Genomic DNA, 18,515 nt, shown 5'->3' with positions numbered 1-18,515 from the left:
TCCTCGGCATTTGCTTCGAATTTCAGGCTTTAGCCTGGCAGTAAGCATCTCACTGTAACGTACACTATTTATTGTTGTGCCCCTCGCCGCATAATGTGCCAGTACTGGATCTTGTGCGTCCCAAAAAACCGTAAGCATCAGTTTTCCTGCGGGCGCTTGGGTCTTGAACTTTTTCTTGGACGGCCGATTTGGGTGTTTCCATTCCATACTCAGCAGTTTACTCTCCGGCCCTTAATGATGAATCTATGTTTCGGCACCAGTAATGATCCTGTCTAAGAAGTTGTCCCCTTCGTTACCATAGCGACCAAAATGTTTTTTCAGATGTCCAAGCGCGTTTGTTTATGCTACTGTGTCAGTCGTTTTGGGATCCACCTTGCACAAACTTTAAAAAGCCCAAGTCTGTTGTGAACAATTTACTAGGCAGAACCGTGACTAATTTGTAGACGATGTGCCACTTCGTGAATAGTTAATCGAAAAAAATATTCAAATGTGTGTGAAATCTTATGGGACTTAACTGCTAAGGTTATCAGTCCCTAAGCTTACACACTAATTAACTTAAATTATCCTAAGGACAAACACACAGACCCATGCCCAAGGGAGGACTCGAACCTCCGCCGGGACCAGCCGCACAGTCCATGACTGCAGCGCCTGAGACCGCTCGGCTAATCCCGCGCGGCTTAGTTCATCGTCTAAGAGAATCATTTCACTTGAACGCTCAATAGTTTCTTCATTTGTGGCGTTAAACAATCGTCCGGCTCCTTTACCGTGCGTAACAATTGTGCGACCATTTAGTAATTTTTCAATGCATTCGTAGACACTACCTTGTGGCAAAACACTGTTTCCGTATTGAACCGAAAGTCTTTGATGAATTTCCGCCCCTGATACGCCTTAAGACCACAAAAAACGGATAACTTAACGTTGCTTTTCTGTGGTGCAAATAGACAGCTCATCAGTCATGATCAACAACACGGCAGCGATAACGAAACTATCCTAGCAGCTTGAAAATGACAAAGATATACCTTCAGATAGACGAAGCCTGCGTCTTCAACGTAAAACGACAGTACCACCAAATAACCAGAAGTATATCTAAATTGCGGATAATAATTGATTTACCCTCGTAATTAAGAAATACACTGAAACTCTAAAGAAAGTGGTATAGGTATGGGTATTCAAACACAGATATATGTAAACAGGCAGAATATGGCACTGTCGTCGCCAACGCCTGTATAAGACAAGTGTCTGGAGGCATTCCAACGGACTTGGGCAATTCCAGCAGGACAATGAGATACACCACACGTCCAAAATTGCCACAGAGCGGCTCTAGGAACATTCTTCTGAGTTTAACACTTCCGCTGGCTGCCAAACTCCCCAGACATGAACATTGTTGAGTATATCTGGGATGCCTTGCAACGTGCTGTTCAGAGGAGAGCTCCATTCCCCGTAGTCTTACTGATTTATGGACAGCCCTGCAGAATTCATGGTGTCAATTCCTTCCAGCACTACTTCAGACATTACTCGAGTCCCTGCCACGTCGTGTTGTGGCACTTCTAAACGATATTAGGCAGTTGTACCAGTTTCTTTGGCTCTTCAGTATACGTGGCGCGCGGAAACGTTAGAAACAAGTCCTGCTATAAATTATCAATATCGCAATTCTCAACACGGCTCAGAAACGCGATCACCGAAATGACTCGTGTGGCTCATATATGATACATCAAAATTCCAGACAAAGAGAGGAATACTTCCCTTTTTGAATCAGACTGAGCTCATCAATTTCGGTGTCGTCATAAGTAAAAGATCGAAGCTACTTATTATTATTGTTATTAGGGCAGTGCTACCGGGATCTGGGGAGACGTGCTGGCCCCAGATCGAATCCGATCCTGCCCACCTTGCTTCGAACCCTGGACAGGAACAGAGGAATGTGTACGTTCCGCCATAACTCTCACGACATCTTGTGTAGGTGGCGTTGGTGCATGTTTGTCCAATGCAGTGGTGGCATTCCAGTCACAAGGTGATATAATACTTGCTACGACAGTTGTTAGTAAACAGGGAATAGGACAACTATACATTTTTCAGATATTGTTTGTGTGGCCTGTTTAATAATTGACAGCGATTCCATTCAGTTGTCAGGATAAAATAAGATGGTTAGCACCCCAGAAGGTTTATTTACGGCATTTTTAACTGTTCTAATAAGACATATCGACTTTAAACTACTACCGATATGAACCGGAATAATTTGTTACCTCCTTTCTTCTGCGTGGCTCTATTTCTCTATTTTTTAAAGGGCTCTCCTTTTATCTTGATAGAATAGTTTACAAGTTCAAATGAATTTTCGTGGGCATATATGCGCCCTTTTAGTGGACGGCCACACGGTAGACAATTATTGTGCAGTAATCAATGCTCGGTATTGTTAAATTATCGTGGACTAATAGATAACAACTCATGAATTAACTAATAAGCAATTAAACAATTGCTTGATCACAGACATGAAAATCAATCAACAAACACTGTATTGTGTGATGAACATTTTAAATGATTTGTTTTTCAGTATCTAATTCCCATTCAAAAACTTGAGCACATAGGCAAATATTTGACTCTGTGCGAAATGTATGGGCAGCAGATACTGACAGTCAAGTCGCGGATGAAGAGTCAAATTGTCTGAGGATGTAGCAAATCCGTTCAGCTGTCTGCTGCTAATGAAAAACAACTACCATTAATTTTGTCGAAATTGTGAATGAGGTGACCAGCCTTAACGGAAACGTGATCTATTTGACGTTTCCAGTAAACAGTGGTCGTACGGATCAATTATATTTGTCATCAGTACGATTCGCGACCGTTTCATCATTCATTTCAACAAGTTATGCCTTATGTTAGTGTAATAATACTCGTATTAATTTTGCCTAGTAAAATAACGGTACTGACGCAGACGTCAAATGTGACGACGATTTCTTTTGAAAAAATGCACAGTTTAGAATAAAACATTTGAAAACGCCAGTTCCGACTTCTAATTCATTATCAGCGACATATAACCCGAATTTTTTTCCAATTTTCTACTTTTACAGTTTAGATCCTTCGTACTAGATCCGCCAATTTGAATTATGTAATTTCGACAACGTATTCGTAATCAGCGAACCCGAAAATCTAAAAAGAACACACTGTTGTAGGATTTTATATACATTTTTCTACTACGTCCAGGTTTTGAAGTAAGATGGCCCACAGCGCAGTCAGCTTGTATGCGGCTTTTAGGTTGTTTCCCACATCTGACCAGGTGAATACCGGGCTGGTACCCAAGTTCCTTCTCAGCGACACGATCTGTAAACATTTCGAAAACTTTCTCACACTTTCACATCTATAATACAGACGGAAGGAGGGGTATTAAGAATGGTTGGCCAGGGGGGAGGGGAGGGGGTGGGAAGAGGCGGCGATAGGAAGGGCATCCGGCCCCCCTGTACCATTGCCAAAACCCCATTAACATGCCGACCCCGTGAAGACACGGGTCTATGGGATAAAGCCAGGGCATATAAGATTTACTTCTACTGCAAATTAAAAGAACTTACATCAGCGGTGTGGTCGACACACAGCCGGCGAGCAGCGTGCGGAGCGCGGGGCACTAATTACTGGCCCGCGGGGCTGTTTCACAAGAAAGAAAAATTTAATTTGAATTTCACGTGAAACTCTCAAAAGAAAATTCCATTAAGGGTCTTTCTCATTGTATCCAATTACGATAGGGGATATCTCAGTTCACTGATTCAACTATCGTTAGGTTTACGTCCATATTCCTGTTTGAAAAAAAAAAAAAAACACTGTGCTGGATTTATTTTGAAAAATCCGCGCACCATCTTGAAGAAAATATAGTTCTCCTTGGCGATATGCAACCAACAATCAGCAGTAGTATGAGTTACGCAACCGGATACGTTTGTTGCGCTGCCCGAGTGAGACGAGTGCCAGATATAGCAAATAAATTCCATACTTAACTTTACTGCAAACTCACAACACTATCGGGTGTAAAGTTAGAACCCTTCATGAGTGTATGTGGTGCACATTCGATCGCGATAAACATATCATCAATTCAGGTAAGTAAAGCCAAGTTTTATCTTTTTACAAATTATCTGTGATGCTTGTCTTTAATTTTAGTAGGCATGCATTTATTTTATGTATTCATTATGGTAAGCCGGTACACCAGTCGACATTAGTAATGGTTTCAACCTCAGTACCTTCTTTTAATTTTAGTAGTACGTAATAAATAAGTACTTAATTATAATAATGCGTTTTTACTGATGACGTTTAAGGATTCCGCATTACAGAGGAAGAAGAGAACCCTCGCAGCGCATCGTAATACACCTGTGTTTCTCTCTTATTTACAGCAACTAATAACATTCAAAATGTTCAAATGTGTGTGAAGTCTTAAGGGACCAAACTGCTGAGGTCATCGATCCCTAAGCCCACACACTACTTAACCTGACTTAAACTAACTTACGTTAAGGACAACACACACCCATGCCCGCGGGAGGACTCGAACCTCCTAGGGGGCAGCCGTCCGCTAATAACATTATCACCTTGAAATGTAGAATAGTTTTTAGAAACAATCACAACAAACGAAGTCGAAATAAGGGTGGAAAATTTAAAGCAATGATGCTAGGTTGAGTGAAGCATATGTAATTTTTTTTTATATTTATGGTACATGATGTTCATAACTGAAATATTAATTTCCTAAGGCAGTTGAATATTACTCTCAAAAATTCTCGAGAGAACAAACTATAAAGTTTCCTAAGTACGTGTAGTACTCAAATGAAAGACTGATACCTCAACGAGAAGTGTAGCTCTGTAGAGAACCAGGTTTCGATTCCCAGGGGGTTGTGCTTTTAAACATAAGTGCGTAGTTGATATATATTTTAAAAGTAGTTGCATTAGAATTTCCGTACGGCGTGAAATATGCAGATATCGAGAAAAAAAAACCAGCGGTCGAGATTGGTAACTATTGGACTGCTCGTCCGAGTCTAGTTTCGGTCATTCCTTTCTTAGTTTTTTTCCATTCAGTTCTAATACCTAGGTCATATAAATATATGCTAATTAGCACATTTTTAATTTTAATTTTCATGAAAAATGAACTCTAATTATTTATAATTACAAATACAAAATCTCGTTTTCATTACAGATATAAATCCGTAATCACCGATCCTTCATATATAAGGGCACTTAAAAAAGAAAAGAAAAACTTTTCAAATTAATGTTTTTACATCTTCATATAACCTACGCTTCAAGGAAATGCACGTGCAACATGAACCTTTGGTTAAAAATTCGCCACAACTTGGGCTTTGGGAGCAACAGTTACGAACAAAAGACTTCACACATTTTCCTGCACTGTCAAAGCAAACGGACGTAACACAGTCGGCAGTAATTAAATCTACTTCTTTGATATCTAATTGTGAGTTGAAATACGGACTCGAAAACCGATTTCAAGATTTTAAGAAGCATCAACTGCTTGTTTTATTATTTGCTACGCCATTATACGTAAACATTTGTTCACTACCGGGACATTCACAAATGGAATGCTGAGAAATGTAATATGATGCACAGTTCGGTATTTCTGAATAAAGATGGAACTACTTCGCCAGACTACATACGACAGTGTTCCACCAATCGGAACTCATGTAACTGATGTAGCGCTCCGCCTACTCGGCCTACTCCCAACAAGACAGCAATGCCGATTGTTTACCTACCGCTAGGGACAACTCCGGCCAGTACTTACGCCGGCTCTACCATTATATACACTCGCCATAGCATTTTAGTAGCACGTTTCATCTTGTTTTTAGTGGAGTAGATTTTTGTTTTTAGTTTCTTCCATTGTCTAGTTTTCTTATCTGGTTTTGCTAGCACAAGAGTTGTGGGGTTTTCTTATTGTTCCTGCGTTTAAAAATTAGTGTACGCCAAGAAGGCATCTTTCTTTAATTATAATAAATTGTGCTCAAATCTGACTGTTAGATCTTTCCTGCCGAAGGCAGAACATGCAACTGTTGAGCAACGGACCACTCATATGAATCAAGATGCTACTAACAGTGTTTCTTCATCGACCATTTAGCGAAATGTTCTGCATATGGGCCTCCACAGCAAGCGACTGATTCATGCACCAATGCTGACTGCTGTTCATTGTCCACAACGGATGGAATTTGCACGCCAGTACTGGAATTGGCGACACGTGGCTTCTTCAGATGAATCATTTTTTAAACTCAATCGGACAGATGACCGTTAGCATGTACGCCATGGAAAGTCTAAATCTTGCCCTGTGACAATCGCCGGAAGGGTCCAGGCTGGAAAAGGGAACATTATGGTCTGGATGATTTTGTCATTCTGGAAGACATAATGGATAAACAAGTTTGCATCTTTCTTTGGGGACCATGTCCACCTCTTCATTCAGTTTGCTTTTCCTCGAAACGATGACATCTACCAACAGGACAATGCAACATGTCACATAGCTAGCAGTGTAGTTGCGCAGTTTGAAGACGAGTTTACCGTACTCCCCCAGCAAGCAACCCCAGATTAAAATCCAGTCGAGAATCTGTGGGGTCACCTCCAAACGGACTGTACACGGCATGGATCTTCAAGCGCGAAAAATAGCGCAGCTGCCCCTGGTAATGTAGTCGGCATGGCTCCACATCCCTATCGGTCCCTTCCAGAGCTTCAGTAATTCTCTTGCACTTCTCATAGCGGTCTGCACTATTAAAGATTCTTATGGAGGCCTCTAACAGGTGGTCACATTAATGTGACTGGAAAGTGTAGTTGTCAGGCTTTGGAGTTTCGTGGTTGTCCTACTGTTTTGCTTTGCGGTTTATGTAGTTCAATACGTATGTTACGAATGTCAAAGAAGAAACCTTCGTCGAATATATTGTGGCACAAGTGCGTAATAGTTCACAGCAGACAACAGTGGAACATAGCAGTTAGTAAAACTCCTGTTCAGTATAATGGAATTACAACAAACGATCGCAAATACATAAACATGATGTCAATATCTATTATTTCCAATTCTTTAGGATTGCATGTGCATCACTGAACAGTATAATTAAACTGTGCTTTATTATCATTAGAAAACAGTATCGATTAATTTTACCCCGAAGAAACTAGTATTGCAGTTGGTTGTGGGAAAACAGAGGAGGGATGTGGGGGGAGGAGAAGCGTGTACTCGTAGGTTTATGAAACGAAATTACTATATAAATAAACCTCATGTGAACAGTGATTAAAGTGCCTAAACAATGGAAATTTGTGGTAATTCCCATGGGACCAAACTGCTGAGGTTATCGGTCCCTAGGCTCACATACTACTTACTCTAACTTACGCTAAGGACAGCACACACACACCCATGCTCAAAAGAGGACTCGAACCTCCGACGGGTGTAGGCGTGCGTACTGTGGCAACGTGGCTGAGACCACGCGGCTACCACGCACGGCCTCTGAACAATGATGCCTGCAACGGGTTCCAGGTGTGATTGATTGTATGATGCCTCTGCTCAACCAAAAATCGGCAAGAACCTTTTAGCGTATACGTGATTGAAACTGCTGACTCACCTTTTTCTTGTTATACACGAGCAGGACGTACTTAAGGTCGCTCGAAATGAGGAAGTCCGCCGCGTTCAGTTGTCTCTGAAAAAGCAGAAGGAAACATTGCAGGTTAAACTCTTCAGGCGCGGGCAAACTGCTAAAATCTTATTTACTTATATAAGTGTGTGTGTGTGTGTGTGTGTGTGTGTGTGTGTGTGTGTGTGTGTTAGTACAATCCAACTTCTGTACCATTTCAGTGGAGTAATGTGTTCATTGTAAATAAGTATTATAGTAGTTCTATTATATGTTTATTACCTTATAAATAAAAAAAAACTTTTTTATTTTAAATTCAGTGCATTAGTGTTTGTAAAATGATTCTTTCATATAGTGTTCATTAAAAAAATTGACAATCAGTTCACCTGGGACCTGTGGAATGGTACATTAGTTTGTTTGAGTTGTAAATATTTGTCAAGTATTATTGTTTTTTTTCTGATATGTTGTACACCCTGGACGACCTCCTCACTACGGATCAATTGGAATGAAAGTGAATCTAATCTAATCTAATTACTGTAAAAGCAAACGTGACGTGATTTTGACGTCACGTGCAATATCGACGACCGCATGATCGACTATCGACTTTGTGACAAGGAAGAATGATAATATCATTGCTCCTCGACTCACTCGCAGCAATTTAAGCTGCATTCTTAGGTTTCTGCATATCCACATAGTCTAAAGTCGTACATATTCGGAAATAAAGAGCCAAATATTTGTGAGAAGCGAGAAGTTGAATTTTATTGTTGCTCGTTTCAGTCGCAGCAATTTAAGTGTCCCCTTAATTTCCTGCCTAAGCATATACTCCAAAATAGTTAATTATTTATTTCATCCATAAGTCTCGGATGTGACTGAATGTAAATAACGTTTAGTACTGCATAACATACTTGTACTACATTCATCACAAAGTAAAAGAACGTGCTAAAAACGCTTACATGAAACAGTTACATTTAACGGGATGCGAACCAACAGCTTTCGACGCCTGAAACCACGACGTTATTTATTACTTTAGCACTAATCCATGCGATGTTCAAGTCCAGCCTTGGCTGTCATATTCTATCTTCAAGGCTTGTATCGTTGATGCATGATATTTAATGATAATTGTGATGTGTTTATGACAAATTTTCTGTGCTTCATTACACTGAAACGGCATACTGAAAATTATAAAACAGGTGTGTTTCATTCTTAATTTGTAAATTATTGACGATAATAACACACTCCTAAGAGTAAACTCTTATATGAAGGTATTAAAGGTTGATAAATCACCACGTGATATTTTATTATAGAAATAATTGTAATAAATCATTCCAAGAATGACATGTTTCCGTAAATCTCCGGTACGCGAGCATGAAATCTTGTGAGAGGTCCTTATAGAATGCTAGTGAAAATCGATATCCGATCATCGATCGTCGATAGTGTGTGTGACGTCAAAATGACATCACCTCTGCGGGACTTGTTTAGACCCAAGCGCTATCCTCCAAATGTTTCAAAGTAACAGCGCGAAGGTCGCAGTTCTCTTCTCGTTGCATCTATCACATGAAGTGCACAGTGAAGTAGTTTCTGATGAAAGACACTCTGTAGGCAATATAGGATCCCTCCACCGTATACTGGGAGACTGCGCCACTTAACTACACTTACTAGTGTTGCAGTCACCATAGTAACCTATCATCAGTTTCGAGAATAGCTCATACGTAGACTTAGGTAACAGTAATACTGTATTTTAGTGAGAATGATTCCATTGATACTGGTTAGTAGGAGTTCACAATTTATGACTATATAAACTTCATATCCATTCTCTTCACCGAACGCTCTTGATAAAACAAGTTACGTAAATTGAATACACACGGCTTTAAAAATTCTCTGACCTCAGTGAAAGTAATAAAGTAACAATTCTCACATTATTATATAAGGGTCATATGAAGTACACCTTACTCGCAACTGTTATACAGCATTCCAGAGTTGTTAAAAAGAAAAAAAATGACGTAATGTAAAAAGACTACTTGACTACGTGAGCAGCATAACAGGAAACGAATTTTCAGCTTTGAAACAACTTTCAAGTTTAAATTTTGTACTGATTTTTCTAACCATTTAGTGAATTGTTTTAAAGTCGTCACAAAGCCACTGCAACAGAAATTCTAGATGAATTCAGAGCAATTCAAGTAGTTGCCCATCATACAATAAAGGATTTAAAATTATCGTCCAGTTTAATTAATTATCAACGTGCACAGCCAATGAACTGTTTATGGCGCGCATTATATATCAGTTCATGAATATGTAACGCATGTCAAAGGAAACCCTGTCTGTTAAACTGACACGAAGGGTAATCGCTGTATTATGGATAAATGGCACAACGGATATAGTATTACATTTTTTAAATCTTTCATCGTTGCATGCCTACAGTGAATATGAGGAATGAAATAATACACTGACATTTAAAATACACCGTCTTTACTTTTATCTGTATTAGTGCACACTGAGTGCGTGTATTTCTTGAAGAACTATTTGTTTTAAAATAAATTAAACTTGACCAGGTTCGAGTCCTAGTCCACCGAGAAATTTTAAACTGTGAGAGAGTTTGAAATCGGTGCATACTACACTTGCAGTGCGAAAATTCGTTCTGGAGACTCCCCGTTTTACTTACCGCTTTGTTTACCTTGTCACACCATTATACTGCAGTAATACGTACATGAGTATATAATATAGTCTTCATAGTCTTCACAGTAAGTGCAGTAATAAAAAAGTATTTTTGGCAGATACTTAAAGACGGGTGCACCAAAGAGAATAAATGCTTTGGCTGATCTAGAAAATGTCTGATCAGCGATAGCGATTGACAATTATGTGACGGAAATATAGTGAGAAGTCAACCACATTTTTAAACTTTTGGTTTTAGAGTATTCAAAAAACGCTCTATAGCAATATTTAGTCCGTAGCGCGAAGTGAAATATTTCTTTGGTGTCCGCATGAATGCCAGACCATCGGAATGAAGCCCCTCTAAGAGAGGGAAGGAAGATTACTGCAGAATTGGAATGTATTAACAATACTTTATCAATGCCTTCTCTGCTCATTAGCAATGGACATACTATCGAAGACAGTGCTGCCAAAGCAGAGTTACTAAACACAGCCTTCCGAAATGAATTCACAAAAGACGACGAAGTAAATATTCCAAAATTCAAATTTAGAACAACTATCAACATGAGTAACGTAGAAGTAAATATCCTCGGAGTAGTGAAGCAATTAAAGTCACTAGATAAAAGCAAGTCTTCTGGTCCAGACCTCTTATGAGGTTCCTTTAAGTGTATGCTGATGCAGTGGCTCCATAATTAACAATCATACACAAAAGATCCATACTCAAAGACTGGAAAGTTGCACAGGTCACACCAATGTTCAAGAAAGGTAGTAGAAGCAATCCACTAAATTATAGGCCCATATCATTAACGTCGATATGCAGCAGGATTTTGGAACATATATTGTGTTCGAACATTGTGAATTACCTTGAAGAAAACGGTCTATCGACACACAGTCAACACGAATTTAAAAAACATCGTTCTTGTGAAACCCAACTAGATCTTTACTCACATGAAGTGCTGAGTGTGCTATTGACAAGGGATTTAAGATTGATTCCGTATTTCTGGCTTTCCAGAAGGCTTTTGACACTGTACCACGCAAGTGGCTTGTAGTGAAATAGCGTGCTTATAGAATCAAATGGCTCTGAACACTATGGGACTTAACATCTGTGGGCATCAGTCCCCTACAACTTATAACTTCTTAAACCTAACTAACCTAAGTACATCACACACATCCATACCAGAGGCAGGATTCGAACCTGCGACCGTAGCGGTCACGCGGTTCCAGACTGAATTGCCTAGAACCGCACGGCCACATCGGCCGGCGCTTATAGAATATTGTCTCAGTTATGTGACTGGATTTCTGATATCCTGTCAGAGAGGTCACAGTTCGTAGTAAATGACGGAAAGTCATCGAGTGAAACGGAAGTGATTTCTGGCGTTCCTCAAGGTAGTGTTACAGGCCCTTTGCTGTTCCTTATCTACATAAACGATTTGGGAGACAATATTAGCATCCGCCTTATGTTGTTTGGAGATGACGCTGCTATTTATCGACTAATAAAGACATCAGAAGATCAAAACAAATTGCAAACCGATTAAGATATGTGTATGGTGTGAAGATTGACAGTTGACCCTAAATAATGAAAAGTGTGAGGTCATCCACATGAGTGCTAAAAGGAATCCGTTAATCTTCGGTAACACGATAAATCAGTCAAATCTAAAGGGGGTAAATTTAACTAAATACCTAGAAATTACAATTACGAACAGCTTACATTGAAAGGTACGAATAGAAAATGTTGTAGGGAAGGCTGGCCAAAGACAGCGTTTTATTGGCAGAACACTTAGAAAATGTAACAGATATACTAAGGAGACTGCCTACACTACGCTTGTGGGTCCTCTTTTAGAATACTGCTGCGCAGTGTGGTATCCTTACCAGATAGGACTGACGGAGTACATCGAAAAAGTTCAAAGAAGAGCAGCTTTATTGTATTATTATTATCACGAAATAGGGGAGAGAGTATCACTGAAATGATACAAGATTTGGGGTGGACATCATTAAACCAAACGCGTTTTTCGCTGCGGCGGAAACTTCTCACGAAATTTCAATCACCAGCTTTCTCCTCCTATTGCGAAAATATTTTGTTGACGCCAATCTACATAGGTAGAATAGGTAACCATGATAAAATAAGGGAAATCAGAGCTCGTACGGAAAGATATAGGTGTTTGTTCTTTCCACGCGCTATACGAGACTGGAATAATAGAGAATTATTGTTAAAGTGGGTCGATGAACCCCCTGCCAGGCACTTGCAGAGTATCCATGTAGATGCAGATGTAGAATTTTTTGTTTTCTTAAAACACTCTGTCACCACCACCACCACCACAATTACTAACACCAGCATCGTCAATAAAACCAGCGACACCTCAGTCATCACTTGAATGAGACGTCCTCTATACATTCCATTGATTTACTGTTTTAAATTATAGGGGTTGGACAAAAGTATGAAAACATCGCCAGAAATGCATGCTTGAACGTAAATGCAGATTCTATCCAATCCTGCAAGTTTCGCTGTTGTATCTGACCGCGAACGGCCTCTTACACTGTCCTCAGTACACTGAAAGTGTCAGTTACGGTAAGAACAGTGTTCTATGCAGTTGTGAGTGTCTTATGTTAGAGCCAAGTGAATTCGAACGTGGGCAGTTTGTTTGTGCTCGTCTGAGAGGTACTTCTGCAACCAAGATAGTCAAAGTGTTTTGTGTTAAAAAGGCACCGTATCAAAGATTTAGAACGCGTACAGGGAACGCGGAAAAAATCAAAAGCACTATGAGACTTAACATCTCAGGTCATCAGTCCCCTAGAACTACTTAAACCTAACTAAGGACATCACACCTCCACGCCCGAGGCAGGATTCGAACCTGCGACCGTAACAGGAAAAACATCATCGCTAAATCACAGCGTGGACGAAAGAATGTGTTGAGTGCTTGTGATGGACCGTCATTGCAGAGGATTGTAACGAAAAATACACTACTGGCCATTAAAATTGCTACACCAAGAAGAAGTGCAGATGATAAACGGGCATTCGTTGGACAAATATATTATAGTAGAACTGACATGCGATTACATTTTCACGCAATTTGGGTGCATAGATTCTGAGAAATGAGTACCCAAAACAACCACCTGTGGCCGTAATAACGGCCTTGATACGCCTGGGCATTGAGTCAAACAGAGCTTCGATGGCGTGTACAGGTACAGCTGCCCATGCAGCTTCAACACGATACCACAGTTCATCAAAAGTAGTGACTGGCGTATTGTTACGAGCCAGTTGCTCAGCCACCTTGACGAGACGTTTTCAATTGGTGAGAGATCTGGAGGATGTGCTGGCCAGGGCAGCAGTCGAACATTTTCTGTATCCAGAAAGGCCCGTACAGGACCTGCAACATGCGGTCGTGCATTATCTTGCTGAAATGAAGAGTTTTGCAGGGATCGAATTAAGGGTAGAGCCACTGGTCGTAACCCATCTGAAATGTAACGTCCACTGCTCAAATAGCCGTCAATGCGTATAAGAGGTGACCGAGACGTGTAACCAATGGCACCCCATATCATCACGTCGGTTGATACGCCAGTATGGCGATGACAAATACATGCTTCCAATGTGCGTTCACCGCGATGTCACCAAACACGGATGCGGTTATCATGATGCTGTAAACAGAACCTAGATTCATCCGAAGAAATGACGTTTTGCCATTCGTGCACCCAGGCGCTCCTGTCTGTGATGCAGCTCATAGTCCATGCTAGTGCAAATGTCGTCGAACTGTTCGCGCAGATGGTTGTTGTCCCGCAAACGTTCCATCTGTTGACTCAGGGATCGAGACGTGGCTGCACGATCCGTCACAGTCATGCGGGTGAGATGCGTGTCATCTCGACTGCTAGTGATACGAGGCCGTTGGGATGCAGCATGGTGTTCCGTACTACCCTCCTGAACCCACCGATACCATATTCGACTAACAGTCATTGGATCTCGATCAACGTGAGCAGCAGTGTCGCGATACGATAAACCGCAATCGTCATAGGCTACAATACGACCTTTATCAAAGTCGGAAACGTGTCGGTACGCTTTTATCCTCCTTACACGAGGCATCACAAAAATGTTTCACCAGGCAACGCCGGTCAACTGCTGTTTGTGTATGAGAAATCGGTTGGAAACTTTCCTCATGTCAGCACTTTGTACGTGTCGCCACCGGCGTGAACCTTTTGTGAATGCTCTGAAAAGCTAATCACTTGCATATCACAGCATCTTCTTCCTGTCGGTTAAACTGTAGCACGTTACCTTCGTGGTGTAGCAATTTTAATGGCCAGAAGTGTAAGAGGACAGTGGTTGCAAAAGTTACTGCAGAACTGAATGTCACACTCGCGAACTTTTGCAGCACAAAAACAACACGAAGGGGGCATCATAAGTGGGTAATTGCAGGGTGACCTGGAACTTCAAAACTACTCATCAGTGATGCTGAAGCCATAATACCTAAACTACGGAATACTGGATGAAAGTAATTTGGTCGGACGAGTCACACTGTTACCAACGTCTGGCCGAGTGTACGACCTAATAGCGAAACATGATGGGTTTGGGTTACAATTTGGGGAGCCATGTCGTGGTATTCCAAGGGCCCCATGGGTGGCCTGCAAGATAGTATTATTGCCAAGGATTATGTGATCGTTTTGAGCGATCATGTCCATTATATGGTACAATGTTAGTACACCAATGGTGACGCTGTGTTCCAAGGCGACAGGGCCACTGGGCACCCAGCTCGCATCGCCCAAGACTGATTTGTGGGCGCGAGAATCAAGCGTTGCATCTCCCCTGGCCACCAGAGTCAGCAGATCTCAATATTATTGAGCTTTTGAGGTCCACTTAGGACATCTCCAGAATGAGATTTTCACTCTGCAGTGGAGTGTGCGCTGATATAAAACTTCCTGGCAGATTAAAACTGTGTGCTGACCGAGACTCGAACTCGGGACTTCGCCTTTCGCGAGCAAGTGCTCTACCATCCGAGCTACCCAAGGAAGACTCTCGACCCGTTCTCATAGCTTCAGTTCTGCCAGTACCTCGTCTCCTACCTTCCGAGCTTCACAGAAGCTCTTCTGCGAAACTTGCAGAACTAGCACTCCTGGAAGAAAGGATATGTGGAGACATGGTTTAGCCACAGCCTGGGGGATGTTTCCGGAATGAGAATTCCCGAGTCTCGATCCGGAACACAGTTTTAGTCGGCCAGGAAGTTTCCTATAGGACGTGTATTTATCCATCCCCAGACGACTGGAAGTTGTTTTAAGTGTCAATTGCTTTCCGACACCATATTAGGTGCGGTAATGTGTTTTTGTGTTGTATTTTTTGGTGTTTCCATATTTTTGTCCACTCCCTACATGTGCAATGACATTCTCCTGTATGTTTTTAATGTCATGTACCCAGTCACCCCACATTACATTCAATTTGTACAAGTAAGTGACCTTCACAACAACATCCATTGTTGAAAAATTAACTGTTCCTGCAACAGATGTGTACGTTATTAAAAAAAAATAATTCTGTGTTTTTTGATATCCATATTGAGGTTCCAGTAGTAATTTTTCAGTTATTTACTTCCGCTATGTCTGTTACTTTCAATGAGAGAATGCCGGCAGTGGACAGCATCATACAAAGTACTTACGGTATTTACATATTCCATCGTAAGAACCTCAATGACCTAAAGGTATAATTTATTATTTTGTTAAAGAACTCCGTAACGAACATCATCAAGCCCGGTTTACAGACTTTCCACCCAAGAAGTTCAGTTGTTATACCAAACCACTAAACTGCTTTTGATCTACTGAAATTGTCGATAAATTTATAGAAAGACTTCATGCATCTTTAAAAGAAAAAAAAATGCCTCTTATGGGAGAGTTTGTGGGCACAAAACCTTTTTTCATCGTAGTTTCGTTTTTGAAGACCCTATTCAGTTTCGACACTTACCGTATTAAGGTTTTTGCATGTTAATCCTACATACAAACCAAAGAATGAACCGAAGGGGCAAAAAACTTATATATCGTGTGTCTGTCTACATATGCGCCTACTTGTCTACTCCCCAATTTGCATTACAGTGGTCGACAGAGGTTCATGTAACCATATTCAGACCGTTTCTCGACCGTTCCACTCTCGAATAGCCCGTGGGAAAAATGAACATTTCACTCTTTATGTGAGCACTCTGATTTCTCTTGTTTAATCACGATGGTTGTTTCTTCCTATTTTGGTGAGAGTCAACAAAATACTTTCGCATTCGGAGTGGAAAGTTTGTGGTCGAAGTTTCGAGGAAAGACTTCGGCATTAAATCAAATGCCATGAGAGTGCTGCCGCAAATCGCTTATCACGTCCGTAGCATTCTGTCCCCCTATTTCGCGATAGCACAAAATGAGCTGTCCTTCTTCGAACGTTTTCAATGCCCTCCGTCAATCCTATCTGCGATTTATTTACTGAAGGGACTGCTTGCACTGCGCTTGTGCGCCCTCTTCTGGAGTATTGCAGCGTGGTGTAGTTATGGCATCAACTAGGACTGACGGATCACATTGTAAAAGGACAGCTCCTTTTGTATCGTCGTGAAATAGGCAGAGAGTGCCACAGATACGATATGCGCGTTGGTTGTGGTAATCGTTACAAAAATAAATAAATAAATAAATAAATAAATAAAACAAAAATAAATCATAGATCTTAGTATCTTTTCATGAAATTTCAATCACCAACTTCGTTGGCGCCCTGCTATCTAGTGAAGTATGAGCATCATAACGAAATAAGAAAAACCAGAGCTCGCACGGAAAGATGTGCTCGCTTTTGCCGTGTGATGTCTGAGAGTGGAACGGTAGACAAAGAGCTTGCAGGTGGTTTGAGGAATCCTCTGCCTGGCACGTAATTGCGAATTGCAGAGTACTCATGTGGGTGTAGATGTAGATGTATCTGGTCAGAATCGCATACCGCGCAACAATACTCCATAACAAGACGGATAAGCGTAGTTTTTACGCAATTTCTTTAGTGGATTTGTTGCATCTTCCGAGTGTTCTGCCGATAAAACTCAGTCCCTGGTCTTCTTCTCCAGAATATTTTTTGTGTGGTGTTTCCAGTTCGAGCTATTCGTAACTGTCATGCGTAAGTATTTAATTGAGTCAACAATCTTTAAATTTCTTTAATTTATTGTGTAATCGAAACCTAACGGAATTCTCTTAGTACTCATATGGAAGACCTCTTACTGTTTTTTGTTCGGGGTAAACTGATACTTTTCGCACTACGCAGATATCTATTGTAAATCATTTTTTAATTCGTATTGACCTCACGACGAGTATGCTGGACGGTAAACGACAGCATCATCTTCAAAAACTGTAAGAAGTCTGCTCGAATCGTCTCATAAATCCCCTATATAAATTAAGAAGAGAAGAGGATCTTTAAAACTTCCTAGATAACTGCCCGTCAGTGGCTACGTACTGTATCCTATCAGATTGGATTAAAGGAAGATATCGAAGCAATTTAGAGGCGTGCTTCTAGATCTGTTAGCGGCAGTTTCGATTAGCACGAAAGCATTAAAGATAATCTTCGTGAACTCAAATGGGAATCCCTGGAGGGAAGTCGACGGTGTTTTCGCGAGATACTGTTGTGGAAATAAAGAGAACGGGTATTTGAGGGCGACTGCAGAACGATTCTACTGCTGCTAGCTATATTTCGTTTAAGGACCACGAACATTAAATACTAGAATTTAGCGTTCGTAGATAGGCCTTGAGGCAGTCATTTATCCCTCGCTCTACTTGAGAGTGGAACAGGAAAGAAAATAACTAATTTGGTACGTGGTACAGTCCACTGTCCACAGTACGGTGGCTTGCGGAGTACGTGGAGGATGATTTTTCCCCCGTGTACAAACCTTACGGATTGATCGGTGAGAGGATACGGAACAGAAAAGGTCTAATGTACTTATGTCCGGAAATGCATCGTCTCCATTCTAGACACCACTTATTCAACCACACATTGTTACGGAGATTGCGGACTAACAAGCGCTGAAGCGCTGTACCATGTAGCCACAGTTATGAGCTGAAAATGGTTTCCAGGTGTCTCAACGCATGCGTGTACGCACTGTAGCACGATCTGCCTCGCAGGTTCACATCGGCTATCCTCCAGCCGAACAATGTGAAAGGCAGCATGAATACGCTGCTCCAGTGTCTCCACTTCTGGAATGGGCCATGCATACACGATACATTTGACATGGCCCCATAAGCAGAAGTCGTACGGGTTGAGATTCGGTGAATGAGCAGGCCATGCAACTGGACGCCCTCGTCCCACCCATCGACCACAGAACACACGATTGAGATGTG

At 41.1% G+C, this 18,515-nt stretch overlaps 1 protein-coding gene across 6 annotated transcripts in view; it reads right to left on the bottom strand.

Moving 5' to 3' along the window:
• Positions 1-18,515, bottom strand: part of LOC126278282 (inactive dipeptidyl peptidase 10-like) — a 1,623,672-nt gene that overhangs the window by 402,801 nt on the left and 1,202,356 nt on the right. For all 6 annotated transcript variants that reach the window (XM_049978288.1, XM_049978290.1, XM_049978291.1 and 3 more), the window contains exon 4: positions 7,557-7,631. In XM_049978288.1, the coding sequence (XP_049834245.1) occupies positions 7,557-7,631 (75 nt within the window). The remainder of the gene's footprint in view (positions 1-7,556; positions 7,632-18,515) is intronic.

This window comes from Schistocerca gregaria, chromosome 6 (assembly GCF_023897955.1).
Source record: "Schistocerca gregaria isolate iqSchGreg1 chromosome 6, iqSchGreg1.2, whole genome shotgun sequence".
NCBI lineage: Eukaryota > Metazoa > Arthropoda > Insecta > Orthoptera > Acrididae > Schistocerca > Schistocerca gregaria.
Note: the sequence above shows the minus strand (reverse complement) of the source record. Positions and strands in the feature narration are given on the sequence as shown.